General features: G+C 39.4%; 5 protein-coding genes across 6 annotated transcripts; 3 read left to right on the top strand and 2 right to left on the bottom strand.

Moving 5' to 3' along the window:
- The first annotated feature begins 1,626 nt into the window (after positions 1 to 1,626).
- LOC141839522 (putative LRR receptor-like serine/threonine-protein kinase At2g24230) lies at positions 1,627 to 4,754 on the top strand. Its single transcript, XM_074727278.1, has one exon. The coding sequence runs from the start codon at positions 2,099 to 2,101 to the stop codon at positions 4,580 to 4,582; it is 2,484 nt and encodes an 827-aa protein (XP_074583379.1). The 5' UTR covers positions 1,627 to 2,098; the 3' UTR covers positions 4,583 to 4,754.
- Positions 4,755 to 5,869: 1,115 nt separating this feature from the next.
- On the bottom strand, positions 5,870 to 10,265 carry LOC141840421 (transmembrane 9 superfamily member 8-like). Of its 2 annotated transcripts, none has more exons than XM_074728399.1 (7): positions 10,145 to 10,265; positions 8,373 to 8,537; positions 8,174 to 8,283; positions 7,981 to 8,089; positions 7,777 to 7,889; positions 7,515 to 7,668; positions 5,870 to 7,365 (listed from the first exon to the last, which is right to left on the bottom strand). In XM_074728399.1, exons 1-7 carry the CDS (start codon positions 10,244 to 10,246, stop codon positions 6,208 to 6,210), a joined length of 1,911 nt encoding a protein of 636 aa, XP_074584500.1. In that variant the 5' UTR covers positions 10,247 to 10,265; the 3' UTR covers positions 5,870 to 6,207. The 2 variants fall into 2 exon arrangements, with proteins under 2 accessions (XP_074584500.1, XP_074584501.1); XM_074728400.1 differs by lacking the exon at positions 10,145 to 10,265 and having other exon boundaries at positions 5,871 to 7,365; positions 8,373 to 8,425; positions 8,517 to 8,537.
- A 1,200-nt stretch (positions 10,266 to 11,465) lies between these two features.
- On the bottom strand, positions 11,466 to 13,755 carry LOC141840283 (uncharacterized). The gene is made up of 4 exons (XM_074728222.1): positions 13,041 to 13,755; positions 12,502 to 12,572; positions 11,898 to 12,114; positions 11,466 to 11,794 (listed from the first exon to the last, which is right to left on the bottom strand). Exons 1-4 carry the CDS (start codon positions 13,125 to 13,127, stop codon positions 11,591 to 11,593), a joined length of 579 nt encoding a protein of 192 aa, XP_074584323.1. The 5' UTR covers positions 13,128 to 13,755; the 3' UTR covers positions 11,466 to 11,590.
- A 308-nt stretch (positions 13,756 to 14,063) lies between these two features.
- LOC141841759 (ESCRT-related protein CHMP1) lies at positions 14,064 to 18,039 on the top strand. Its single transcript, XM_074729953.1, has 2 exons — positions 14,064 to 14,809; positions 17,857 to 18,039. The coding sequence occupies exon 1, from the start codon at positions 14,178 to 14,180 to the stop codon at positions 14,790 to 14,792; it is 615 nt and encodes a 204-aa protein (XP_074586054.1). The 5' UTR covers positions 14,064 to 14,177; the 3' UTR covers positions 14,793 to 14,809; positions 17,857 to 18,039.
- A 3,956-nt stretch (positions 18,040 to 21,995) lies between these two features.
- Positions 21,996 to 25,875, top strand: LOC141841369 (uncharacterized). Its single transcript, XM_074729530.1, has 5 exons — positions 21,996 to 22,456; positions 23,142 to 23,298; positions 24,420 to 24,643; positions 25,300 to 25,473; positions 25,573 to 25,875. Exons 1-5 carry the CDS (start codon positions 22,220 to 22,222, stop codon positions 25,657 to 25,659), a joined length of 879 nt encoding a protein of 292 aa, XP_074585631.1. The 5' UTR covers positions 21,996 to 22,219; the 3' UTR covers positions 25,660 to 25,875.
- Positions 25,876 to 25,971: the final 96 nt, after the last annotated feature.

The raw sequence follows: 25,971 nt of genomic DNA, 5'->3' as shown, positions 1-25,971 counted from the left end.
TTGGATTCCCAAAGCTATCTCAACCCACTTTGTCTCGACCCCTTTTAAACGTCTCGTCTCGGCCAGGCTCATCTCAGTGACTTCAGATGTTTCGTTTCGGTCAGCCTCGTCGGTCAACCTCGTCTCGACCACTTTAGTCATCTCATCTCGGTCAGTCTCGCCTCAACTATTTTAGACGTCTCATCTCGATCAAGCTCGTCTTGACCATTTCAGACATCTCATCTCAGCAGTCTCGTCTCAGCCATTTCGATCATCTCGTCTTGACTAGCCTCGTCTCAACCACTTCAGGCGTCTCGCCTCAGCCAGTTTCGTCTTGACCACCTCAGACATCTCATCTCGATCACTCCACCTCGCTCCGTCTCATCCAGGGTCACCTTTTCAGGCCTTCAACATACCAACATATTACGTAATCAACCAGAAGAAAATATATAATCAATCAAAAGAGAAGGTGAATATTCTTACAGGCAGGCAGCCGCCTCAGAACGTACCAACGGGGTTACAGGTCTGGTCTCCTCAAATACTTCTCTTTCTGCACATAAGACTAAAAGGAATACAAAATTATCAGACTTGGTCCCCTCTGATACCTCTCTTTTATGTGCATAATGTCAAAAGGAATACAAGATTGTCTAACTTAGTCCCCTCTTATACTCTTTTTTCTGCGCCTAAGGCTAAAAGAGAATAATTGTCGGAGGGGATCTCCTCTTTTGCAGGCGGCTATAGGGACGTTATCTTATCTTATGTGGAGGGGGTCAGAACAGATTATAAAAGGACTAGTCCATCACTATATTCGAGGTTCATTTCTGAAAATTCTACTAGCATTGTCTTCTTTCCATCCTCTTCTTCTCCAGAACCCTAACTTGAGCGTCGGAGTGACTTGTCGGGATTTTTCGGTGCCAATCTAACCTCCTCTTTGAAATGTGTTTCAGGTTCGGATTAGCTCCTGCTCCCTTGCTTGACTCGAAGGTTGCCCATATTAGATTGTTCGTTGACTGATGGATTGACCATCCACGGTATTTAATCGAAACATAAATAAAGGAAGAAAAATAAAAACTGGACATGATTGAGAAATCTATATACCAATATATGTAATCAGGCTGGAAGTGGTCATCTTCTATTGGTATTTATAGCAGAAGCTGAACTATTCAACTCTGAACATGCTGCCGAAGTCAGACAGTTGACCAGACACCAGAAGTTACCAGTTTATGCCTCAATCTCAATGATCTATTAACAACTATAATTAATTAACTCTTTAAATCTCTTCAATTATTACTTTGATCACTGTGTATTACCTGGTTTTGCATTGCATATGTACTAGTTTATGTGCTTTGGAACTGATTAAACTCACTGTCACAATCTATTAAGTATTACATCACTGTCAATATAGATATATAGATCAATTATAATTATTTTTACTATTATCTAAATTTATTTTGTCTTGTTCATCATTTTAATTTTTGGCAATTACCGGCCGCACAGAATGGTGGACTTTTTGGAGTTTGGATTTGTTTGTCCTAATCTCCGTTCTTCTCCATCAACTTGCTCAGCTAACACATTTAAAAACCATAAAAATCCTAATTTTCAATCCATGAAGTTGAGTACGGAGTTGGATTTTTCTGCTTCCTCTGTTCTATGAATGCGTCGTCCTTCCTTCTTCTCCGTTCTCTGCAATTAAGCAAGCAGCAGAATCAGAAGCCTTGCTCATCAATTCCGCCATTATCACCACAACCACCGCAATTCATTACTCTCTCTCTCGTGAAACAGCACGAAAGCTGTTCCTTTGCGTTGGCATCCATGTCGAGCAACCTTTGAACTCACACGCGCCGCGCCCTGCTCAAAAGCTCAAAAAAGGCCGTTTTTTTCCAAGCTCAAAGCTGTGGCGTGGTGGATCGGGACCCGAATGATGCTTAAAAATGGAGCCTTTGATGCATAGAGGAGCTCGTTGATCGTCCCTAATCATCTTCCTAACGTGTGCCTTTGTGTTGGACCAAGTACGAGTGTTGCAGAGATGGTGGATGGAGGCGAGGAGGGAGGGAGGAGATAAAGGCCGCGCCTTTCGGTTGGCTCGCTGTTCCTAGGCTTTCAGATCCATTTCCATCCGATGGGCGGCGTGGGGTTCTTTGCTTTCTACCTGTCCTTTTTCTTGCTGCTGCGGCGTTCTTGGCCGCAGTCGCCGCCGCCGGCGAACACGGACGCCTTCTACGTCTTTGAGTTCTTCCGGGAGATGCGAGTGCAGCCTTCCTCCAGAACCGGCAATTCTTCCGACGTCTGCTCGTGGAGAGGGATCATCTGCGACAGCGGCGGCAGCGCGGGGGCGGAGAGGAGGGTGATCGCACTGGAGGTTCCTGGATTACAATTCGCCGGTCCGATCAGCGAAACCACCATCGGGAAGCTCAGGGCGCTACAATCCCTGGATCTGAGCAGGAACGCCATCACTGCCCTCCCTATGGATTTGGCGGAATTGGGCGAACTCGCCAGGCTCAACCTCTCTTCCAATAATCTCACGGGGCTGCTTCCGCCCTACATCGGCAACTTCAATCGGATGGAAAGCCTCGACCTTTCCGGCAACGGGTTCTCCGGCGAGGTCCCAGCGCAGATCAGCGCGCTTTCCAGGTTGAAAGTTCTCAATCTCAGCAGGAACTCGTTGGAGAGCGGCATTCCAGAAGCTTTTCTCCAATGCATCTCTTTGGTCTCTATCGACCTCTCCAGCAACAAGCTAAATAGGAGTCTTCCCGCTCGATTTGGCTCCGCCTTCAAAAACCTAAGCACTTTGGTTCTTTCAGATAACCAGATCAATGGAGGCCTACCAGATTTATCAAGCTTGGATTCTCTCACCTACCTCGATCTCTCAGGTAACCATTTCAATGGCAACATCTCCCAGGCTTATCATTGGTCTTCTTTAGTTCATCTCGACTTGTCCATGAATGAACTCAGTGAAGGTTTTTTCACTGATCTCGTGAATCAACTTCAATCACTGAAACACCTTAACCTTGCATTCAATGAATTCTCTGCCCAAAAATTTGATCTCATGAGACTGCCTCCTGCACTAGAATATCTGAACTTGTCGAAGAGTAATCTCGATGGCCAGATTCCGACCAGGATCTCTCAGTTGCATGAGCTGAAGGTGTTAGATATTTCACAGAATCACATCGATGGCCGCATTCCTGACCTGAGCACTGAAAACCTGCAAGTGATAGACCTTTCAGTGAACAATCTCACCGGCGAGATACCGATCTCATTGCGACGAAAGTTACTCAGCATGGAGACGTTCAACTTCTCCTACAACAACCTTACTTATTGCGGCCAGAACTTCTCGTTCCAAGTGATCCAATCATCCTTCATCGGATCACAAAATCACTGCCCAATTGCAGTGAATCCGGATTGGATTAGATCGAAGGGAAGCAAAGATAGGAATCTGAAGCTAGGATTGGCAATAGCACTTCCACTGTTCTTGCTCGCAGCAGGGTCGATCTGGTTTGTGCTTAGTTGCAGAAAGAGGCCCAGCTTCTGGGCGGTTAAGCAAATATCTCACAGAGAGGAGAAGAATGTCTCAGGCCCCTTCCGCTTCCATACTGATGCGACGACTTGGGTTGCCAATGTCAAGCACACGACATCGGTCCCCGTTGTCATCTTTGAGAAGCCATTGCTGAATTTTACATTTGCTGACCTCTTGAATGTGACTAACAATTTTGATAGAGAAACCTTGTTGGCAGAAGGGAGGTTTGGGCCAGTGTACAGAGGTTTATTACCTGGAGGCATCCATGTTGCCATGAAGGTTTTGCTTCATCGATCGACAATTTCAGATGAGGATGCTGTAAAGGAGCTAGAGAGGCTTGGCCAGATCAAGCACCCTAACTTGGTGCCCTTAACTGGCTATTGCCTGGCTGGAGGACAAAGGATTGTCATATATGATTATATGGAGAATGGAAACTTGCAGAGCCTACTTCACGACTTACCGTTAGGCGTGCAATCGATTGAAGACTGGACTACTGATGATGCAGCAGCTGAAGGAACCACCAGCTGGAGTTTCAGACACAGCATTGCATTGGGCACTGCAAGGGCACTGGCATTCCTCCACCATGGATGCTTCCCTCAGATAGTTCACGCAGATGTAAAAGCAAGTAGCATTTATCTAGATTCAGCAATGGATCCTAGGTTAGCTGATTCTGGACTGTCGAACATCATCGAGGGCACTGCAACAGAGAATGATGCTTCACAGGGGCCATCAGGTTATGCTCCTCCAGAATTTTCGGAAGCGGAAAATGCATCGGCGACTATAAAATCCGATGTCTATGGCTTCGGGGTTGTGTTGTTTGAGCTTACTACAGGGAAGAAGCCGATCGGAGACGACTATGCTGAAGAAGGGAAGAGCCATACATTGGTCAGCTGGGCAAGAGCATTGGTGAAAAGAAATGAACTCTCAAGCTTAATTGATCCAAAGATTAGGGAGACAGGATCAGAGAAACAAATGGAGGAGGCATTAAGGATAGCTTACTTGTGCACAGCTGAGCTGCCATCAAAGAGGCCTTCCATGCAGCAGATTGTTGGCCTTCTCAAGGATATTGAACCTGTCAATGAGTACTGAATTACAAAAATGTTGTCTGTGTTTTCTTTCTCGTCTTTTTTCCCCCTTTCTTTTCTCCATGGAATTGTATAGTGATCATGAGGTGCATGAGAACTAAAGGTCTTATCTTTCATCAGCTTTCGATGTACCAAAATGAAACAGATAAATGAAACCTTGTTTGCATTCTCTTTTCACAGCCATGGTAGTTCTTTTTGCTATTCAGTATGAAGGATGTATTTTCAGTAGAAAGGACTGTTTTCCTTTTCAATCTCAATCTCCTCCGCCGGAGAAAGCAAAGCCTTCAGGCTAGAGTCGATAAAATTTAAACTGAAAGCAAAGCCTTCCGGTCTCATGACATGATCCATCAGCTACTTCATGGCTATTGTTATGTCAGGAAGATTGGATCTTCCTAAATATCTTTCACCTCAGTCAAAGATGAAATCCATTATCCCAGCAGCCTCACACAACCAGTCTTACGACTATTTATGTGAACTATCTAAAGGAAGGGTATTACCTTGGCTTCCTCGAGATTCAATCCTTACTTCAGCAAGCCTATCCTGCAATAACCAACTCAATTTCCTAAATATCTTTCACAGATTACGATATTGTGGCTGGTATATTAGGCTAGCAGACTTTAGTTGGGTTTCTACTATTAGGCCAAAAGGGAATCTGTCTCTTTTATGGATCAACCTTGATATCAAAGATAGTGTCTTTGTGGATCAACCATGACTGAAAACACAATCCATCAATTCAAAAGTAGAACAAAAATCCATTAACGAACAGTTTGTTGACAATGAGGATGATGGCAATTGACACCCACAACAGAGCATACATTAGACGTCTGGCAAGTTGACAATAAGAATAATTTTGTCATTAAAAGTTTCCTTTTAAAGAAAAAAGAATTACCATTAGCAGCATGATTATGAGAGTTTCGTAGGCTAGGGATATAAATTAAATTTAACAGTGGTAATACTATTTCATAATTTGAATATAAATATGCATCATACCTGTTTATTTTAACCCGAGTATATATATATATTTGAAACCGATCAAAGTACCAAGAACCTATCTCACCTTCGGTGCCCTCGACGTATTCTCAAATTAATCAGTTGAATCAGTGACCCGTCGAGTTTCAAGAACAGTGCCCTCGACCGAGAAACTCGACCACACTCCAAAACACAAGGGCATGTAATTTGGAAGAAACGAGATAGAAGAGAAACAAACTATAAGACTGGCTCGTAATTTCATAAAAGCTCAAAGTTGAAATAGAAAAAGATACAAATGCAATGTATTAATATACCAATTCAAACTACATAGGACTACAGAATTAGCTACGAATGCAATAAAAAAAAAAGAAAAAAAATGTCACACGGGTAAACGCGCGTCAAATTTATTTTTTCTGGATGAGACGATAACTGCCAGGGAGAATGAGAACATAAGGCAAACAATTCTACCTGAACAAATAGCATCTTTTGAACATCAAAAACACGGAGTACAAAAAATCATGTGCCTTGCGCCAAAATAAGCAGACAAACTAAATTGCAGAGTATAATTTTCATTGAGGTAAACATCAATAAGGGTCCTAAACTATACCCAAAAGTCAGCAGGCCACTAATCTTTTCTTCAGAGAACCGATAGGGATATTTTCAGTCGATCTTCACTGAGGAATAAATCAGTCTTGTAAACCAAAAGCAGGCATAAAAACCAATTGTGCCCGTCAGCGCAAAGAAAGCATAGGAAGCAATCAACATGTACCCAAAGTACAAAATTCCAGAAATGAGCTTGGTTATCTCCAGTTTTGTGAAAAAATAGAATGTCGCATAGAGGAAAAGATAGAGCGCTGAGGATCCAGATGTCAGATAGGACCTCCACCACCACAGGTAATCCTCACTGCATAGCTGGAAATAGCACAAAACGATCGTGATCTCGGCACAGGTGACAATGAGAATGATGAAGACAAGAAAGAGGAACCCAAAGATGTAGTAGAATTGATTGAGCCAAATTGAGGTAAGGATGAAGAAGAGCTCAATGAAAACAGCTCCAAATGGGAGAATGCCACCAATTAGTATGTAGAAAACTGGGTTCATATACCAAGTTTGGTCTGGGATCTGTCTAGGGATCTTATTTGTTTTCACAGGATCTTCGATGGCTGGCTTCCTGAAACCCACATAACTGCCAACAAACACAAGGGGCGCTGAAATACCAAACCAAAGGAATGCAAGAGCAAACATTGTGGTGAAGGGCACTGCACCAGATGACTTCTCACCCCAGATGAGAGCATTCAAGATGAAAAAGATAATCGAAACAATACCCGGGAAAGTGAATGCTGTCTGCAAGGCAATTTTCTTCCATTCTGTCCCTTTGAACATCTTGTAAAGGCGGGCAGATGAATACCCGGCAAACAAGCCCATGAAGACCCAGAGGAGCAGCATAGCTGTCATGAGTCCACCTCTATTTGACGGAGAGAGAAATCCAAGAACTGCAAAAATCATAGTCACGAGTAGCATACCAAAGAACTGAACACCGGTTCCAACATATACACACAACAAGTCTGAGTTGTTTGGAGGCCTGAATACATCCCCATGGACTAACTTCCATCCTGTCTCTTCTTGAGCTTCTTCTTGAGTCTCAAACTGGTTGTACTTGGAGATATCCCTGTATAGTGTCCGCAGCATAATCATAGCTACCATCACAGACAGGAATAATACAATCAAGAGAGAATTGATAATAGAAAACCAGTGGATTTGGTCATCATTCATCAGAAGATAAGTGTCCCATCGAGAGGCCCACTTCACATCACTCTCCTGGAAGGAAAAAATAAAATAAAAGAAAATGATTCAACAATTTAATGAAAACCAACTGGTCAGCTAAGTAGCAATGATAGCATTAGTTATAAATGTAAAGACCGCTGTTATATAGTCATATTATCAAAGGGAAAGAAATTCAGACAAACCTGAAACTCAACATCATAGGTGAATATGATATCATTGTTCGCTGCCACCACCTGCGGGCTATCAGAGTTCACAACTGAGCGTTTAGCATGAGGGTCACAGGTACTCAAGCGGGTCTTCACATCGTTCCACTGACCTTCATATGCATGATTAACACTGCAATAGATTTGACCAATTTACGTTCATAAAAGAATGACATAAATGAAGAGGAAGGAGCAGACAGGGTAGGGGTAGGAGTAAGAAATAAATGAGAAAATTTCCAACCTGAATGGTTTGACCTCAAATCCCACAATCCTGAAAACATCAAGCTCTACATCCTTGTGATATTTCACAATAAATGATAAATGGTTGTAGATATAATATGTCCCATTCTTACCCTGCACAACAATCAAATATTCTTGATAAGTGATATAATATCGTGCTAGTGATTCTCTTACATCTGGAGTATTTATAGGAGATATAGATTACTCCAGATAGATGATCTTTGACTCCAACATGATAGCCCAGCTGATACACAGTACCACTATTCTGGTCCAGCCTTTTCCTAGGTACAACAAGTGGAAGATTGTCCAAAATCCTGTCCAAAAACATGTGCGCTCATCAATATTATGTGAATCAAAGATATCTAACGAAAAAAACTCAAGAACTAGTTTTGTCATACATGTTAACACGATACTCATCCTCTATTTTTTCCTTGAATTCCTTTGCATCCTTGTCAGTAGGTGTATATTTGCAAGCAATCTTACACATCTCGGGTTCTCTCATTTCGAACTGGCATAGTTAAGGAAAGATAAATATTATTGGTCATTAGATCAGAAGGATCAACTAATACTAAAAGTGTACAGTAGGCACCAATATACCACATAGACTGAGTTCTCAATACGATCACCACGAAGTACTTCCCCAAGATTTTCTGCACTATCCACTATGTTGATTGGACGACAGAATGGTAGAGAATAATATGAGTATGGAAGTTGCGTTTTTATTGAAGTCAGCTTGTTCACCTTCACTGCAAGTGAATCTTTCTGCAGAGAAACAGTGTAGGTTTGAGACGTTAGGTTACATTATGCACAAATATAATTATCTAAATTATTTCCATTTTCATAACAAATTAGAAACAGATCTTATCATGGAGAAGTAAACAAGCAGCAGAAAATTACAATTCATATATGAGAAAAGCAAAATTTTGAAAATTGCATGCGGGTTGTCTGTGATTGAATCACTTCATAACATAGATGAAATATTTATGGGGAATGTGCTCACGAATGGGAAATGACTTAACATTAATTGTATCCAGAAAATGTGGTTTTCATGTTAGCAATACAGGTGTAATAGTTTGCACCAACCATATAAGAGAGAACAAAATGTAAACGTAATATAATAAGTTTGTAGCACTTACAAATAGGCAAACCAAACAATATATTAGTGCTTGTGCATCATATGTTATGTGGAATTGGTAATCTTCTCTACAAAGCATTATCACCATTGTGCTTCTCCTGGTTATCACATTCCTCCTTAATGTGATTGTTTGAACCATGTCATTATTTATTTGTTTCTTATATCATCTACAAATGAATTTCTAGTTCATTAGCTATCAAAAGCTTAGCAAATCTCACATCAAGCTCAGTATAAGTATTATAGCAAAGCATCCATAAAGTGTCACATCTTATCATTTTCAAGCAGATCATATGTCCCTTCTCAATTTTCTCATATTCTTATAATTTTATTATATCAAATACACACACATACACACTAATATTCTTTCATATCAATATTTATAAAAGTAATAATTTGGGATGAACTAATAAATTAGATTGATTTTGGTGAGCCAATAGAAAATTAAAGCAGTTTCAGTGTCTGATTACATACGCACGTGCAGGTGTGAGCAATGCAGTGAAGGAGCAAGCATGAATGTGAGCTTTAACCATAACCTTGCAGATCATCTATTTAAGAAATAGATAAGAAGTCTCGACGAAGATCAGCATTCAATCAACAGTGATAGTCCTAGTAGGGAAAGCTAGAAATTTGGACCCTACTCAGCAACTGTAAAGAAATCATAAAAGTAGCCAAAAATGGACAAAACAACAAAACCAAGACTAGGTGTAACCCTTGACAGAATAGCAATACATCATTCAATGTGGCAGCAGATACCTAACAGATCAAAAGTTTACAGATCATTACAAGTTGAAATATTCATCGACCTGTATTACATGATAGTAAAATGTGCGCTCATGAAGGATCAAAAGCAGAGCACCTACAGCATCTCATATGAAAAAGCAAGGCGCGGAAGGAATTCACAACAGAATAATGAATCGCATAATACTACAACAATGTTTGCGTAAGAGCACACAGAGGTAGGGAGTTAGTGAAACTCAATTCTAGGACCACCAAGAAAGGTTGATAGTGATAGTACAGATCAAATGAACTCGAATCAAGAACATATCAAAACGATAACGAATATTAAGATGCACGCTTGTAATCCCACAAATCTGGCACATCGAACCTGCCAAATAATGTACCTGAACGATAGATCCAAAAGATCCAAGTCGAATAAAGGCAAATCCAAAGATTTAAGATCGACTCCTGCGAGGCGAAATCAATAGTTGGATGGAGGGAAAGGGGATGAAGAGACCTGGTGGAAGTCAGCCGGGGCGACTCCGGGAAGGTAGAAACCTTGCCCTCCGGTGGCGAAGAGAACGAGCAGAAGGGCGATCCACGGGAGGATCCTCTCCATCGTTGCGAGTAGGGTTGGCAGAGAAACAGAGACGGGAGTGTTCAATCGCTCTCGTCGGGGTCCAAAATAGAAATCCAGACAACCTGGCAAGCGGGTCGGGTTGGACAAATATGTGCACACCCGTTTGGTTAAGACGTCAAAAAGACTAAAAGACCCACTCCTTGTGGTGCAACCCTCTTCTGCAAAAAGTTGGTCAGGAGGGTACTATTTGGCTTCATCAGGATTCGAACGGTACTGTTTGGCTTCGTCAGGATTCAAACTCTTGTCCTCTTCTGCAAGTCTACTACGTCGTAACCAACTTAACTATGCTCCAGGAGCCCTTGTGATGCAACCCTCGCTAACCTTCTTAAGGGAGATGTTCAATAGATCATCTCTCTCCTAATTTATTTATTGAATAAGTTTGAAGTATAATTTAGGTGTATTCATTAGTTAATTTCTAAGATATTTATTTTGAATCTTGATTTTCTTATTATTCCTCCTATTTTATCATTGCAATACACTTGCTAGTTTTTTTAATAATTTAATATTGTCCTCGGGGCAATGGTGCAACGGTAAGACATCCGGATTGTAACTTAGGGACTCGCGATTCGATCCCTAATTACGGCGTATTTGCAAATTTTCCTCCAAATGGAGAACGCAATCAAAGGATGCTGAGCATCTGGATTGGCTGCCGTATGCGCTTCCCGATTTACCCTAATGGTCGGTGGGAAAAAGTGGCTACTGGGATTATCATTTTTTTTAATAATTTAATATTTGAATTTCACCCAACTAAAAAAAGAAAATAAAGATCAATATTTCCTACCTCTGTTTGCTTCTTACAAAGATGTTTGACACTATCTACACTCTGAGATTTATTTGCATTCACACAATTAAGACGTAGGCGCTTTAAACTTCAATTATCATGATCTGAAAATAAACCCTGCAGGAGTGATTTTGAAATCAAGAGCACAACCAAGAACAAAAATGGGCATAGATCAGAAATAAAAAATAAAAGTTCTAATTGATGAGAAAAACAGTCTCCTCTACATATATTGACAATCACAGATGTCATTTATCTTTTCTTTTCCCCCCCAAAAAAAAAATGTCAAAGATGTCAGATAACATTATGATTTCTGACTAATGATTATGGCTGACTCATTAACCTGATCCTAAGATCACTTGTGTTATCAGCACTGGTTTAACTCAATCCATCAAACAAATGAACAATCTACACAAGGAATGAATAAAACACCATGTATAAGATGAAGTATCTCTAGCCTTTCTTTACATAAATATTTCCATCAAACATAAATTAAATCAGTAAAGGGCTTAGATTTTTAGCCCTTTATGCGATAGGAGATTAATCTACACCCTCAAAGCTAACTGATCTTGCCATGTAATCTTTCTCTTTGCCACCTTGTTTGATGATTCATGGACAACATCACGACAAATCGAAAGGTTGAGATCATTAGCCACAGTATTGCCTTCCGCTAAACTCTTCCTCAACTTATCAGACTTCAGAGGCTCGACGCTGAAGCTGGACGGATACTCCTCCACATCCTCACCAATCTGTGTACCATGAGAACATCCATTGCCATTACAGAATACATGATTTTGTCGCTTACCGACATCGTAATTCGTTCAGTCATGTAGCATGAGTGGGGGTAGTTACCGGCAACAAGACCTGGTTCAGGTCTATCAGGGCAGAAGTGATTGGAGTAGCAGCATCTCTCAGTTTTGATCTTTGGTCTTTAGCAGGGAGTTGAGAAAATGCATTTGCATTTGAAGGTTGGCTGATCAAGAACTGACTCTGTGGTTTCTTTTTCAGCCTCAATTGTTTAGTTCCAGATGGATTCTGGGATAGGCTTTGGTATCGTCTTTGCAAGAATCTAGAGCATTGCAAATAGAGCAGAGGATTATATTATTGAAAGAGTGAACATTCTAGGATTGTATTGATTTACATCTATAGGTTTTTTGAACTCTTATACCTTCAACAATTCCAAGTATAGAGTAAGAACATAAAGTAATGTAGTTAAATTATACAAAACTTCAGCCAAAGAGAGAATTATATATGCTTTCCTTCTACTTTAAGGAGTTCCTTGAAAAGTGAATGAAAATTCAGAACTGCATAAAATATTTTGAGTCAGGATAATGAAAATTGTTGTTTCCGTGTATGGACTTCTTTTCCTTTAAAAACTTTTATTTTTTAAAATATTATTAAAAAGTGGTAATTTAGAATTAGAGTGGAGTATATGAAAACTAGAATAGATACTAACTTCACTTCAGCAAGAAGTTTAAGCTTCTTCTGATTAGATATCTGCAGTTTCTTCCTCTTTGCTTCAGTTTCCTGTCACAAATTACTATGATAAGATTTTTCTTGGAAAAAGAAAAACATATAGTTATATGTGGGATGAGTATTTTCACAAGATTAGCAGTGTTCATGAAATTTTGAAATGTTTTGGCTGTGATTTTTGAGATGCCTAGACTAATACAAGCACTCTCAATAGAGGAGGAAGCAAAGAAAAAGGATTGATAGATCTAGATCAATTGAAAGTGAAATCAGAGGAGGCAAACTTTTAGGGGGGAACAAGAAATTCTAATATCAAGAACCATAGAAAGAAGTACAATAGTAAATGGTATGTAGCACACCAATCATCATCTTGCAAAGGTGATCCTGGAAAGTTAGGGTTTTCTAGATTTCTAGAAATCCAAGGGTTTCAAGAAGGAACACAGGTCTCAAATTTTTAGATTGCAAATCCCGATATGAGAAAAATCGCAAGAGTGACAGAAAGGGATGAGCACCAAAGGATCTCACCTCGACCAGATCTCCATGATCCCGCAAGAGATTCTGATGCCTGATCCTTGCCTTGGTCTCCTCGCTCATCTTCTGGCCTTTCCTCATCGCGGCGGCACCCAAATCTCACCTTTGGAGGCGGAAGCAGAGCGAAACCCTAGCAGGCAGGCCACATATGGGGAAAGGCTCCTCCTTTGCAAGGGGCGATGGTAGAAGCAGACGTGGTGCGGTTTGCTCCTCCCTCAATTTTCTGAGGTCTGACCATGACCAAAAGGCCCATATAAATCGCACACAGGAACAGGAGAAGGGCTGGCAATTCGCTGCTCGGTGTGGAGATGGATGGAGGGTTTTCTGGGCGTCAGAGGGGCAAATCTGGCAACCTCGGAGCAGTAGCACGGTGTGAATGGTGATGCACATCCGAAGTCACTCGCTCACTTCTTCATTCTATCATCTCTCCCTTTTTGATTTCTCACCTCATCTTACTGGTGCTCCTTTTTTCCTTAGGCCTTGGTTGTCCTCCACCCTCGCATGACTCACTCGCTCCTGGTCCAGGATGGGCCAAGGAGCCACAGACATGGATGGAATGGACTTGCTCTTGGAGGGTGCAGATTCCTCTTGATCTGCTACTTTGGCTTTGGTTGACAGCGAGGGAGGGAAGGAAGGAAGGAAGGACGACGGGTGGAGAAGAGAGAGAGGGCGAATGGTAGTTGACTGGTTGCGCTCTGCTGTTGCCGCTGCCTTCTGCTGCCTGCAATCGGACATTAATGTCATCGCCTTATATGGTGGAGACGGTCGAATAGAATACAAATTCTGCTTGATTGGCCGAGAAAGTTTCAGTTTGCACCTCATACTTTAGCTATTATATATTTTACCCCTTATAGATTGCAACTTGGCTATTGGGCCAAATTTATTGGGCCTAAACATAGCCCAACTCGATCGATTCCTTCGATAGGAAGAATAACGCGCTCTGCGTTGGAATCCGTCAAAAAGTCGTAACGCGTCGCCGATATAACTGTATATATATATATATATATATATCTGTTATGTTGGCCTCCGTACATCAAGCTCCGGTTTCTCCTTTCCTCTCCCGTTCCGGCCATCTTCGCTAACCCTAGTTTTCCTTCTGTCCGAGCCACCAATCGATCTATTGTCCGCGCCATGGGGAACCCGGAGAAGCTGATGAACCAGATCTTTGAGCTCAAGTTCACCTCCAAGAGCTTGCAGCGGCAGGCGCGCAAGTGCGAGAAGGAGGAGAAGTCGGAGAAGCTCAAGGTGAAGAAGGCGATCGAGAAGGGAAACATGGACGGCGCCCGGATCTACGCCGAGAATGCCATCCGCAAGCGCACGGAGCAGATGAATTACCTCCGCCTTTCGTCCCGTCTCGACGCCGTCGTCGCGCGCCTCGATACACAGGCCAAGATGCAGGTCATCGGAAAGTCCATGGGATCTATTGTGAAGTCGCTCGACTCCTCCCTCGCCTCCGGGAACCTCCAGAAGATGTCCGAGACCATGGACCAGTTCGAGCGGCAGTTTGTCAACATGGAGGTTCAGGCCGAGTTCATGGAGGGCGCTATGGCAGGGTCTACCAGTCTCTCCACTCCTGAGTCTGAGGTTAACAGCCTCATGCAGCAGGTCGCCGATGACTACGGTCTCGAGGTTTCCGTAGGTCTCCCTCAAGCTGCGTCGCATGCCATCCCTCCTGCCAAGGAGAAGGAGTCGGTGGATGAGGATGATCTTTCGAGGCGCTTGGCAGAGCTGAAGGCGAGGGGCTAGGATTATCTTTTCTCAAGGTGATTTTTTGTTTTTTTGTTTAATTTATCTTTTCTTTATTTGTCAACAGAAACGAAAAATTGAGAATTTATGATGAGAAATAATCATAATTTCTAACGATGGTGTGCTATATGTTTTGTCCAACCAACTGTTTTTATAATCTATAGGCTTACAAGAAAAGCTGTTATTTTTAATGTTAATGCCCAGCTTCGAAAGACTTGAATTTAAAGATTGAAATTCTAGAAAGAGTTCAGTCAGATACCGTGAGTTTTGCCTATGGCTAATATGAAGTTTGTTTAAACTTGGAGGGAAGGGATTTTCCCCCACATTATGGATTCCTGAGAAGAGGAAGTCAAATGCTTCAAACAAATGGTATACACCCAAGCTTTCAGGCCTTTGTAGGGCAATATATATTTCACATGGAGGACCATTGGCATCACACAAAAATGTTGTCCAAGAAATCAAAATCCTTTTGTTTATTCTTAAGGAGCTGATGATTATTTCTGTTCAAATGCAATAGGACCTGTAGTTCTTTTGCCATTCAGAGTGCACTTTCCTCTCTGAATAGCAATGTTGTCATTTAGTAGTTCTATAGCATTAACCTATGGAGAAAAAAGGTGAATATTTTAGTAAAACATGTCTACAAAAAATTAATGTACAAATAAGCAGCAAATCAAGATGTGTAACTCGGTTTATATTTTTTCCATTTGAGTATAATCCATTTATGCTTCTTGATTGTTGGCAGTGATGCATCCTTCCAAGCATGAATGAAACAGTTGCTTATACACCACTGGAGTTAGCCAACTTGTAGCAAAAATGTCACAAAGTCACTGAAATGTAACTCACGTGATAGTCTATAATAAAATATCATTTATGCTTTCCACTCTATCAATTCAAATCCTTCAATTATAAAATTTTTTTTGTCACCTTTGAGTATATTCATATTATTTCAATCTATTTCTCTCATTTTCTCTGGTGGTATACCATTTATTATGCTAATATGATCCTTAGCTGCCTATAGAACCATGTATTGGTGACTTCTCTTGCAGCCTGTGTCAAATTCTATGATTATTGAAGGCTGATGTAAATGAATTGATTCTTAATTCTATAGCAAGTTGCATATCGTAACAGAAGTACTCTGAAATGAAGGGTTAGATTTTGCGCTTAGAAGGTTAGGGTTGATTCTCTGGCCAAAGTATTTTGCCCTTGCTACTCTTTAGATGACATCTTATTTGTCATGAAGTTTAGCTTCTGTGACTTGAAGCAGTTAGTTATTGCCTATATTTTAATGGAGCTTCTTTTTTTATTTCTCAAAGGATTATACTTGTAACGTGCTGGTTAGTAGCCATATGGTTCATGCATACCATAAGGGCACTGGTACTGACTACCATTCTGTTAAACTGAAATTTTAAGACTTGCTACTTACCTGTGATATCTTAGCAGTAAGAAAACTGCAGGTCTATCAGAGTATGATTCATCTGAGTTTTCACCTTTCTTTGTCTATCCAGTTTGTGACTATTTATGGACAATAATAGTTCTTATGAGCATAAATTTGAATGTAAAGCTAGGTAAAATTTGATGAGCATTAGATTTCCCTTGGTCATCAAGTTGGGTTACTCTCAACTTTTGGGGTTGGCTACATTTCATCCTTTGCAAGGAATGGATGTATGCTCATATAAGAAATCTGAAATAGTGATGGAAGAGGCATCTTTTGCCAAACTGTTCTCCAAAGGTTTTTGGCTTTGGAGACTTATCCTCCTCCACTCAGGTGATCTTTTCAAATTCATTGCTTTAGGTCTTTTAGATGTCTTAGGCTCGGAAGGAGATTTTCTGACTTATTTTTCTTGATTACATAGTTGTTTTGAAGTTCTCTTAGACGTGTTGTTTAGTTTACGATGATCTGTTATTCTTTCATTGTTTTCCTTAAAAAATTGCACCGCCATTTAAACATAGAAATACCTTTTATCTACTCTGCTTTATGTGTTGCTTCCTTCTTGCTCAAGATATTGACTGGCCTGACTGGACCACTCTGTATACTGGACTTCTCTATCCCACTACTTACCGATTGAAAGGCCTATCCTTGGTTAGGTAAGAAGTCCAGTTGGCTTTATGTTGCTTTATACATGAAGCAATGCGCCTCTTGTCTTCAAACCCCTTGTCAGGGATGGCCCTGAAGCTTCTTCTCCTTAAACAAGGTTAGGGTATCCACGTATCGTTTGTTTCAACTTTTATAGCAAGGCAATGTATAGGCAGGACGATGAGTCCCAATGCTGGATTATATGGACATCTAGATTGCACAATGCAAATATGGACATCTAGATACTCATGCCCGAATTGCCTAGTCCCAGTAACATAGTTAATGAGTGTGGGCCAAAATGTCATTCAAGTGACAATGGCAGGGGTTCTTTAATGAGAAGTAAAAGACAAACTCGTGACTATTCTCTGACCATACTGGTTACTTTTATTCCATTATAGCCATAGTTTTCAGATGAATCCTGTAAAATTGCTCTTCTGCTAGCTGATTGAAAAGATAGCAAATAGGTCCCTTCAAGTTTTCCTTGCCCCAAACTAATTCTCTGCACTGATAATAAACCAATCTTGTAAATCATGCTTGCCTTGGAAGGAGCTTCATGCGTTTAAAGATAATACTTATGAAGATGAGATCATACTTAACAACGATGTATCAGTTAACACAAACTTCAAGCTCCTATACTCACTCTGATGTTCAGTTTTCACATTGCTTCCTTTTTTTATTTGTAAGAACTGACAAGCCAACAAATTCTGGTTTAACCTTTCTGAATAAAGTTCCCTTTTAACTCTGGCACGTGAAAAATAAAATTATATATGATTGTGTTGCTATATGGTTATTTCTTTCTACCCATTTCCTCCCAGAATTGTAGGCCATTCTCAATTTTCATGGTAAGATAATAGTATTTTACTTTTATGGGCTTGCATATCTCTTTGATATAATTTGGTGAACTGATTTCTTTAATAGTTTGCAAGAACTATTTAGATTGAGTCTGTTTATCTGTGTGACATTTAGTTCATTGTTTTTTCTTTATTTCAGGTGGTGGAAACACCTTGCCGGAGCCACTGTAAGTGCATCAGCTGTGATTCTCGGTTATTACCAATAATTTTACATACTCGTGTAGCATATGTAACATATTTACTATCAGCCACATTTCGTATTTGAACTCAGGGAAATCAAGGATCTTGTTTGCATTTCTTATGATGAATTTAAACGCACTGATTGAAACTTGTGATGGATTCCACCAAATAGATTGAAGCCCTAAATGATTTCTGCAGACCAACTCAACATTTCTTGAGATTCTGTTCCAACAAAGCTGCTTTGAGGTCCTCATTGGTTTGTTGGTTTGTGGCTTGAATATTTAAATATTTTTAAATTTCTTTGGTACAGTTAGATGTTAAATCGATTAAATGATGAGGTTGGCTGGTGATGCAATTTATTTATGTCCGAATTGTTTGATCCAATCACTCATCAGTGACTTGACGGCACCAATAGAAATGATCTCACCATCATCCCCCACATTGTTTCATGTCCATTAGGAAGCCAACAAATGTGTGCGATCGCACGCTGACAAGCATTAAACAAAAAAAAATTGTCTAATTATCTTCTTCACCTTTTGATAAAGGGAGTAGTCATTCTTGTCCCTCAAATAATTGGATCAAAGAAGAGCCATCTAGATGATAATCCTATTGGCTTATTAATATTTTTTTGTTAGAATGGTTTTTTGTGATTTAATTTTTTTGTCATTATCTTTTAGAAATTATTTGATTGTTGCTCTTCTTTTTCTTCTTTTTGTGTGACTGATCAAAAAGTTTATAGATATGGATACAAGGCCTGTGACTAATTCCCAATTGTTTTGGTCGAACCAATTGATCTAGTTTTAGTTTTGGGTGCTCGAGTTAGAAGCATACCGAAAGATATCTTTCTTTTGGGATAATGTTGTATTTTGCCAAGATGAATATAGTCAATTTATTCGAGTAACTCATCAGAAAATTGAATGAATAAGCTTGTTTTGCGTCACTAAGATATTTTTGATCTAGATATAAGGAATCCTCTGAATATGAAAAATTCTGTGCTCATATCGCATGATAAGTTTTCTCTTTGTAATTTTTATTACTTAGGGAGTCTGTTTCAACTTTTACCATATAGTCTTAGAAATTTATGATGAAGGTTTATGGTCTACATAATGGATGGACGAACAATCTACAACTTGATAGGATAGTGTGGATCCTACGACAGATGGTGGATCACATTAGGGCATTTGCAATCAATTACAAATTAAGTGCAGGTGAAAGTTAACTAATGTACGTCGAATCTTAATCATCGACAGTAAGGTTTAAGAACTATTCTTACCATGGCCCATAGGAATATACTAAAACATTGTTAAACTTTTACATAGTAGTTATGCTTCACACGTGTACTGTAGGTACCAGTTTACTAAGGTTCATACGAACTAGAAGCAATTCGTGCTACTGAACAAGCACGTATGAATTGCTTAGAGTTCGCATCAACTCATGGAGGATTAACTTCGGTTCAGATTAATTAAGATCTAGAATCAAAGAGAGAGAGTGAGAGAGGCATGCAATGCAATGGCTTCCCAATCCCAATTCAAAGAAGAAAGAAGAAAGCAGATATATAATATACCATCCAAAGTGTTTGTGGAAATGCTTCAGAGGCACGACGGCGACGAAGAAGAAGTAGTGGAGTTTTGGGGAGTCAGACTCAAAGCCAAAGCAAAGCAGGCAGCGATCTTAACGGGCGCGCCTGCCTACCTGCCTGCCACCTGCCTTTATCGGGTCCGGCGCGGTGACTGTGCTTGGTGTCTGCCATTCCCACCCGACAACACGACCTCCTTCCTCGTTCACCGCCGACGCCGTCCCTTCACTAAATTCTGCATGCATTTCCATGCACGTTACTTACTCAGATGAGAGACATGTTTTCTTATACATATTAAGATTAACGATATCAAATATTATAATTATAAATCTTCCTAAAAGATAAATAAATAAAAACAAAGTATCATAGCAAGACTATTTTGGAGAATTACTGACGAGATTCGGTTTCAGTCCCCATTGATTTGGTCAAATGCCTTTTCCAATACTGACACTCCATTTTAATACTCTTTCAACCTCCTTAATTTCCTTAAGATATAGAATATAGATAGGAGTCGACATACATGTTGAAATTTCATTTCTTTGGAAGACTAATATATTTATATATTAGTAACCCTAGGAGCCAGCAGTGCCACAACTCCCAACATGGTCCAACCTTTTCCACAAGGACACAAAAAACCATTGCAGTACTGTCAGGACCTCTCCACCCTTTAAGTATTCATACTCACTCATTCATCTCGTGGATTGGCCTCAAAAAGCATTCAACTTTTAATGAACTCTAATGTGAATTGTACTCTGCCTTCTGAACAGGGCAATCAAAAGGAAAGAAAAGAAAAAGAAAGAAAAAAAAAGAGAAAGAGTTGATGTTTATATATTCTTCTTGGGATTGGCTAATGGCTTCTCCACCAACAACACCAGAAACAACACACTTCTCTCCTCTCCTCTCTCCTCTCTCCTCTCCTCTATATGTATGCCTTTCTTCTCTCCTCAATTGCCATCGCACTCATCAATTTAATCTCCTCCTCCTCCTCCTCCTTGATGTACGCAGTGTTCCATTTGCTGTCTGATAATATGGCTCTCTTTGTTGTCTTCCACAGCTTTCTTGAACTGCATGCATGCAGATCAGACATAGATGATTTCAGTCGCAGTTCAATAAAGCTGTGGGAAATCACAGAGATAGTTAAAGAACTAGCTATCTGATTACTTCTCAAGGTTAGTGCTCCTTTTTTTCCTTTCCTTTTCTTTTCTTTTCTCAGTACCTCATAGATCCCGCCGAGGCAAGATGCATGGCAGCAAAAGAATCGACACAGGCAAACTTATTCTCATTTCAGTATTTCTTCTTTTCAAACTGAAAAAATAATGGCAATGTTTTTACAGTCCATGAGATCCCAAACAATGAAAATATACAGTTTCTTTTGTTCTATATTCTCCTCAGTAAAGAGTTTCAGAAGATTAATAAGCACAAGCCTGTTCTTGCTTAACAAAGCTTGAAACTTTCAGAGGTGCTAAATGATTTCTACTTTTTTTTTGTTTTGTTTTTTTGTGATTGAAGTGATATATGGTGGCTCCATTGGAGTGGGCACCTGGTCCTGCCTCTTCCTTGAAGGAAAGATGCTGCCTTCATGATGGGATATCAAGTCAGGCAAATTTCTAATTATTTTAGTCTTCTTTCAAATAATAATATTACCGTCTGTTATTTATTTATTTATTGAGTGAAGGCTTTTTTCCTCCTCTGAAATTAAACACTTGCGGTAACATTTCTGAACTGCGATGGAAAAGGTAGCCAAAAGTAGTCAATACGATTGCACAAGAACCCCACTGAAATGTGGGAAATCTTCTGACATGGATTCCTTGCCATCTGCATTCTTCAGGCTTTACTACTGGAACTAGGGTTTTTCAATCACAATCTACTGATCAACTCCTGCATGGTGATAAAGTTCCCTCCATGTTCACCATTTTCTTGTGATAAACCAACAAGCAAGAAAAAGAACTAGCTTCAATCATTGAACCAAATGGGTCTGTTTTAAAAGGCAATTCTCAAACAAGATTAATACATATGATTAGTCTTTTGCCTTAGTCTTTTGCCTTCCACACGAAGTATCTATCACACTTAGCCATATAAAGAGGTGAGATTACACTTAAATTTTATGTATAAATGAAAGGAATTATATTGTTGTTGTTATTGTGTGCAAAATTATGGAAATATGATCGTGGAGGCCCATTATTAGCTGGGCCTGGTGACTACATCAACTAATTGGGCCAGCTCGAATTCGGCCCATCCATCGAATTTACAACTTGGTCCAGTTGTTTTAAGAAAAGGAGAAAGTAATTAATTAATATATTCACAACGTTTAACATAATTGAAAAAAAAATATTTCGTCTCGTTAAAAGAATACATCAACACTCAAATTTATTGAAGATCCAATTTTTTAGAATAAAATTGAAAAATATGAGAAATCAAGGATTAAAATGAAGTTATGCATATAGTTTGTTGTTTTACATTTTGCCCCTATCCAGGCGGATTACGTGTCCTATTTATGAAGCGATCCTTTTCTTGAGCGATTCCTCTTTCTCTCTCTCTCTCTCTGCGCCCACGAAACCCTCGATCTCGTCGTCGCCGCCCTCGCCGTGGATCGATTCGCAGACGCCCGTGCTCGAGATCTTCCCGCGATCGCCTTCTCTGGATGGGTGGAGCGGCCTAAGCACCAGGAGGCGGAGGCGGCGGGGAGAAGAGGGATCCATTACGACCGCCACGAGGAGGTCCGAGAAGATCAGGCGTGGAGTCCACGATGTCTGCCGTAGTTTGCGGGAAGAGGTCTTCTTCCATTTTCGACGAACTCCTTACCCCGCCGCCGGCCTCCAAGAGAGTCCGCTGCTCTGCCGGCTCATCCTCCCCCACCCCTTCCCTCCGCCTCTCGCCGTTTCGGATCTCCAACCCTTTGGATCTCGGTGACTACGGAGAAGATCTGATTGCGCCGGATAATCTCGCCCATCTGAAGTCCCTGTTTCCCGATATGGATCAGCAGGTTGAGTCTATTTCATAGCCTTTCCTGTTTTATTTTTCCGTTAGCTGACTATTCTTTATCGTCCTATTGGATGGATATACTTTTCTAATGCAAAGCGTGCGATAATTTGATTTTCTTGTCATTCAATTTATTCCATAAAATTTTATCTAGAAAATGATCGTGCTTAAGGAGATATAGTGAAAACGTAAATTAACATTCCTCATGTAAGACTTGCTTTATACTATGCATATCTAGTATCATCTTTCTTCTATGGCAATTGTGCATCCTAATGGCAACATGATCTAACTTATAGAGTATGGTAGCTCTAATGACAGTCTTTTTCTGGTGAATTTTGATCTGTTCAAAAAACTCATACTTGTTGTCAAGGAGAAAATCCATGAAGCTCTTTAAGAGATCTTGATGAAATTTTTTCTAGCACTTGTTCTTCTAGATTGTGTTGGATTGTGAAACATGCTTTCGCTTCACATTCATATTTATGATTTAATCTTATTGTTTTCTGAAAGAATGCAGTTTTGCATTATTTTCCTTCCTCTTTGCTGCCATGCTATAATGTCATTCTATCGTGAAGTTGCTGATAACAAATTAACAATTTATTTTTCACTTTTTTATTTGTTTTTGTGAGCCACCAAATTTTAGATATCCTCATGTTATTCATACCTTAACTAACATTGGAATGAATCTTCAGCTCCTCAAACAAGCTCTTGAAGCATCTGGAAATGATTTGGATTCTGCTATAAAGAGCTTAAATGATCTTCGATTAGATTCGTCATACATGTCATTGGTATCAGCTGTGGGCAAATCAGAAAATGGAACTGAAATGAATGGTCCTCTATTGAGTAAAGGTATACATGCATTAGCTAGATAGTTTGTTTGTAGCTGTTTTGGCTTATGAATTTCACTGTTTTGTGTAATACTTGAAAATTGTTCAATCTGAAAAAGGAACTGCAACGAATTCCCAGCAGTGTGCTCAAGGTATGTTTGCATTCAAGCAGGCAGTTTATACTTGATAAGAGTCAGTTCACTTGGGATGGGAGATGTGATGGGGGAGAAGGGAAAGTGATACAAATGATGGAGCTGTATATGTAATTCTGTGATCGTGTCTCTCCTCCCTCCACACTTTCCATCCAAGTAAACACAGCCCAACTGATTAGGAGTATAAATGTGGCTGTATTTTGTATATTTGTTTACATTTCTTCTTTTATCTGTCTATATGTTGCTTCTTTATGATTGATGGCACATTTATGACATGAAGTTTTTAGGTGTATGTTGTTGGTTGTAAAACTTCTAGACTACTGGAATTTTGTTTATAAAATATATAATTAGTTTTTTCTAAATAATGGCTATTACTTTTTTCTTAATCCAAGTTGTCTTCTGTTTTTTCAACTTTAAGATAATTCCATCACTTCTCAGATTCTTGAGAATGCATAAAATGCTGTTGGAAAATTTTAACTTCGTATTTAAGTGTATAAGCTAAAGAGAAAAAAAAATAGTCTAGTAAATAGTAATTGATGTGTAGGTAGAAATTTGATACTAATGATGAGGTTTGATTTTGTATTTCTATTGCAAGAATTGTTTAATGAGGGCAGAAATTTTCATAGAGGATATTCTGTTTGTGATGACTGTAATTGATCTATATTCAAACAATTCTCGGTATAACATTTGCTGGATTTTCTAATTGTACGTTGTACTACTGTTTTTCCTTTTCTCCATTTCTTTACAGGGCTTGTCTAATTCATGTATATTTTTCATTATTGTCTGCTAAGTTTCAATTTTTCACTCAACAATTTCATTGTTGTACATCGTCAATCTTTTTCTCTTTTTTCTTCTCAATTTTTGTGTTAGGTTATGGAGTTACATGCACTAAGTATACCTGCAAAAAGATGGAACTTTTTTAGTTCTTATTCATTTCAGATTTGAACAATCTTTTTATTATTTTACTATAATATATTTGGAAACTTGTCAGGTACATTGAAGGAAAACGGTGTTGATGTTACTGGTGCTGCTGATGCAAGCTTACCTTCTGCTGATGTTCACCCTACAAATGAATGGGTAGACCTATTTGTAAGAGAGATGATGAATGCCTCTGATATAGATGATGCCAGAGCTCGTGCTTCCAGAGCTCTAGAGTTTTTTGAGAAGTCCATTGTGGATCGTGCTGGTGCTGAAGTGCTACCAAATCTGCAAAAGGTACATGTTCTTTCAATTTGATTCATAAAGTATAACGGGCTCAATTAGTCTTGTTAAAAATTTCACTTTTAGCCTAAGAGGAAAACAACCATCACATGACACAAAAGATTCCAGAAGCTTTTCTTTATTTTGACTATTCATTCTTTATCCTATTAATTATATTTCTATCAATATTCTTCTTTTGTTGAATGATAGATTTGAGATACTGAAAGTCCACTCACATGAGTTTCATGTTTCTTAAACTTAGCTATTCCATAAAAAAAAAAGAAATCTTGTCGTAGAAACTACATTTCGTATATTCAGTTTTTGTTTTACTTTTTAAAAAACTTTTAGTGTCTAAAGCTTTTTCTCTAAAGTCAAAACTTCAATTTAATGTAATTGCACTTATAAATTAATATATTATCTTAGGTTTGATTCTAAACTTATTCAAACTTAAGTGATGGCATAAATATCATTTGGACACTTTTACCTCACTTGATTTAATATTACCAACTACTCTATAATTCACACACACACACACATTGTAATTTTCAGTCTTCGAAGTCAATTTATCAATAAAATGCTTGTTAAACGTTTATAAAATTAATTTTCTCAATGATTATTTCTTAAATTCGAATGGCAGAGTTGATGTCCTATTTCCTTTTAATCTGAAATAGGAAAACGTGATGCTGAAAGAACAAGTGGAAATACTACTGAGAGAGAACTCTGTGCTCAAGCGTGCTGTTTCAATCCAACATGAGCGCCAGAAAGAATTTGAAGAGAGAAGCCAAGAGTTGCAACATCTGAAACAACTTGTGGCCCAGTACCAGGAACAAGTTCGAACACTAGAGGTATTTCACCATCTCATTTTGTTTCTCACTCCATTATTGATGAATTTGGGACTGAATTAACCATTGTCTTTTCTCTACATTGTATGATGTAATTTGCAGATCAATAATTATGCACTCACTATGCATCTGAGACAAGCTCAACAAGGCAGCTCCATGCCGGGCCGCTTCAATCCTGATGTTTTCTGACAATCTTGCATCTTAAGCTTGGCCCAAAGAATCGGCAACGTTGGTGGGCTGCACCATTCGGTTTGCCTGATGAATAGTCTCTTTCTCTTTATTTCCAGTCAAAATTAAGATAATTGAACCCTATGGATGCATTTAATCATAAATTTGTAACATGTTCCTGTTTCGTCTGTTGTGTTGAGTTCAATGATAGAAGCAATGTGTTGGGTAACTCCTTAATCATTCCATTTCAATTATGCTCAAAATGGGCACAAGCAATTAGTAGGAGGATACTTACTTGCTGGTTCATATAATGAATTTGATAGGAAATAAAAT

This window comes from Curcuma longa, chromosome 11 (assembly GCF_044706935.1).
Source record: "Curcuma longa cultivar G26 ecotype Majalengka, Jawa Barat chromosome 11, ITB_CL_G26_1.1, whole genome shotgun sequence".
Classification (NCBI taxonomy): Eukaryota; Viridiplantae; Streptophyta; class Magnoliopsida; order Zingiberales; family Zingiberaceae; genus Curcuma; species Curcuma longa.
Note: the sequence above shows the minus strand (reverse complement) of the source record. Positions and strands in the feature narration are given on the sequence as shown.

Bases quoted from the DNA above. Each gene is read 5' to 3' on its own strand.
- LOC141840421 (XM_074728399.1), bottom strand. From the start codon at position 10,246: ATGGAGAGGATCCTCCCGTGGATCGCCCTTCTGCTCGTTCTCTTCGCC. The intron at 7,890-7,980 runs GTAATCTATATC...ATTGTTGTGCAG, and splicing joins TCAAAGATCATCTATCTGGA to GGTAAGAATGGGACATATTA. The intron at 7,669-7,776 runs GTTGGAAATTTT...AATCTATTGCAG, and splicing joins TTTGAGGTCAAACCATTCAG to TGTTAATCATGCATATGAAG.
- LOC141840283 (XM_074728222.1), bottom strand. From the start codon at position 13,127: ATGAGGAAAGGCCAGAAGATGAGCGAGGAGACCAAGGCAAGGATCAGG. The intron at 12,115-12,501 runs GTTAGTATCTAT...GCAATGCTCTAG, and splicing joins AAACTTCTTGCTGAAGTGAA to ATTCTTGCAAAGACGATACC. The intron at 11,795-11,897 runs GTAACTACCCCC...CATGGTACACAG, and splicing joins TGAACCAGGTCTTGTTGCCG to ATTGGTGAGGATGTGGAGGA.
- LOC141841369 (XM_074729530.1), top strand. From the start codon at position 22,220: ATGTCTGCCGTAGTTTGCGGGAAGAGGTCTTCTTCCATTTTCGACGAA. The intron at 22,457-23,141 runs GTTGAGTCTATT...ATGAATCTTCAG, and splicing joins TTCCCGATATGGATCAGCAG to CTCCTCAAACAAGCTCTTGA. The intron at 24,644-25,299 runs GTACATGTTCTT...AATCTGAAATAG, and splicing joins TGCTACCAAATCTGCAAAAG to GAAAACGTGATGCTGAAAGA.
- LOC141841759 (XM_074729953.1), top strand. From the start codon at position 14,178: ATGGGGAACCCGGAGAAGCTGATGAACCAGATCTTTGAGCTCAAGTTC.
- LOC141839522 (XM_074727278.1), top strand. From the start codon at position 2,099: ATGGGCGGCGTGGGGTTCTTTGCTTTCTACCTGTCCTTTTTCTTGCTG.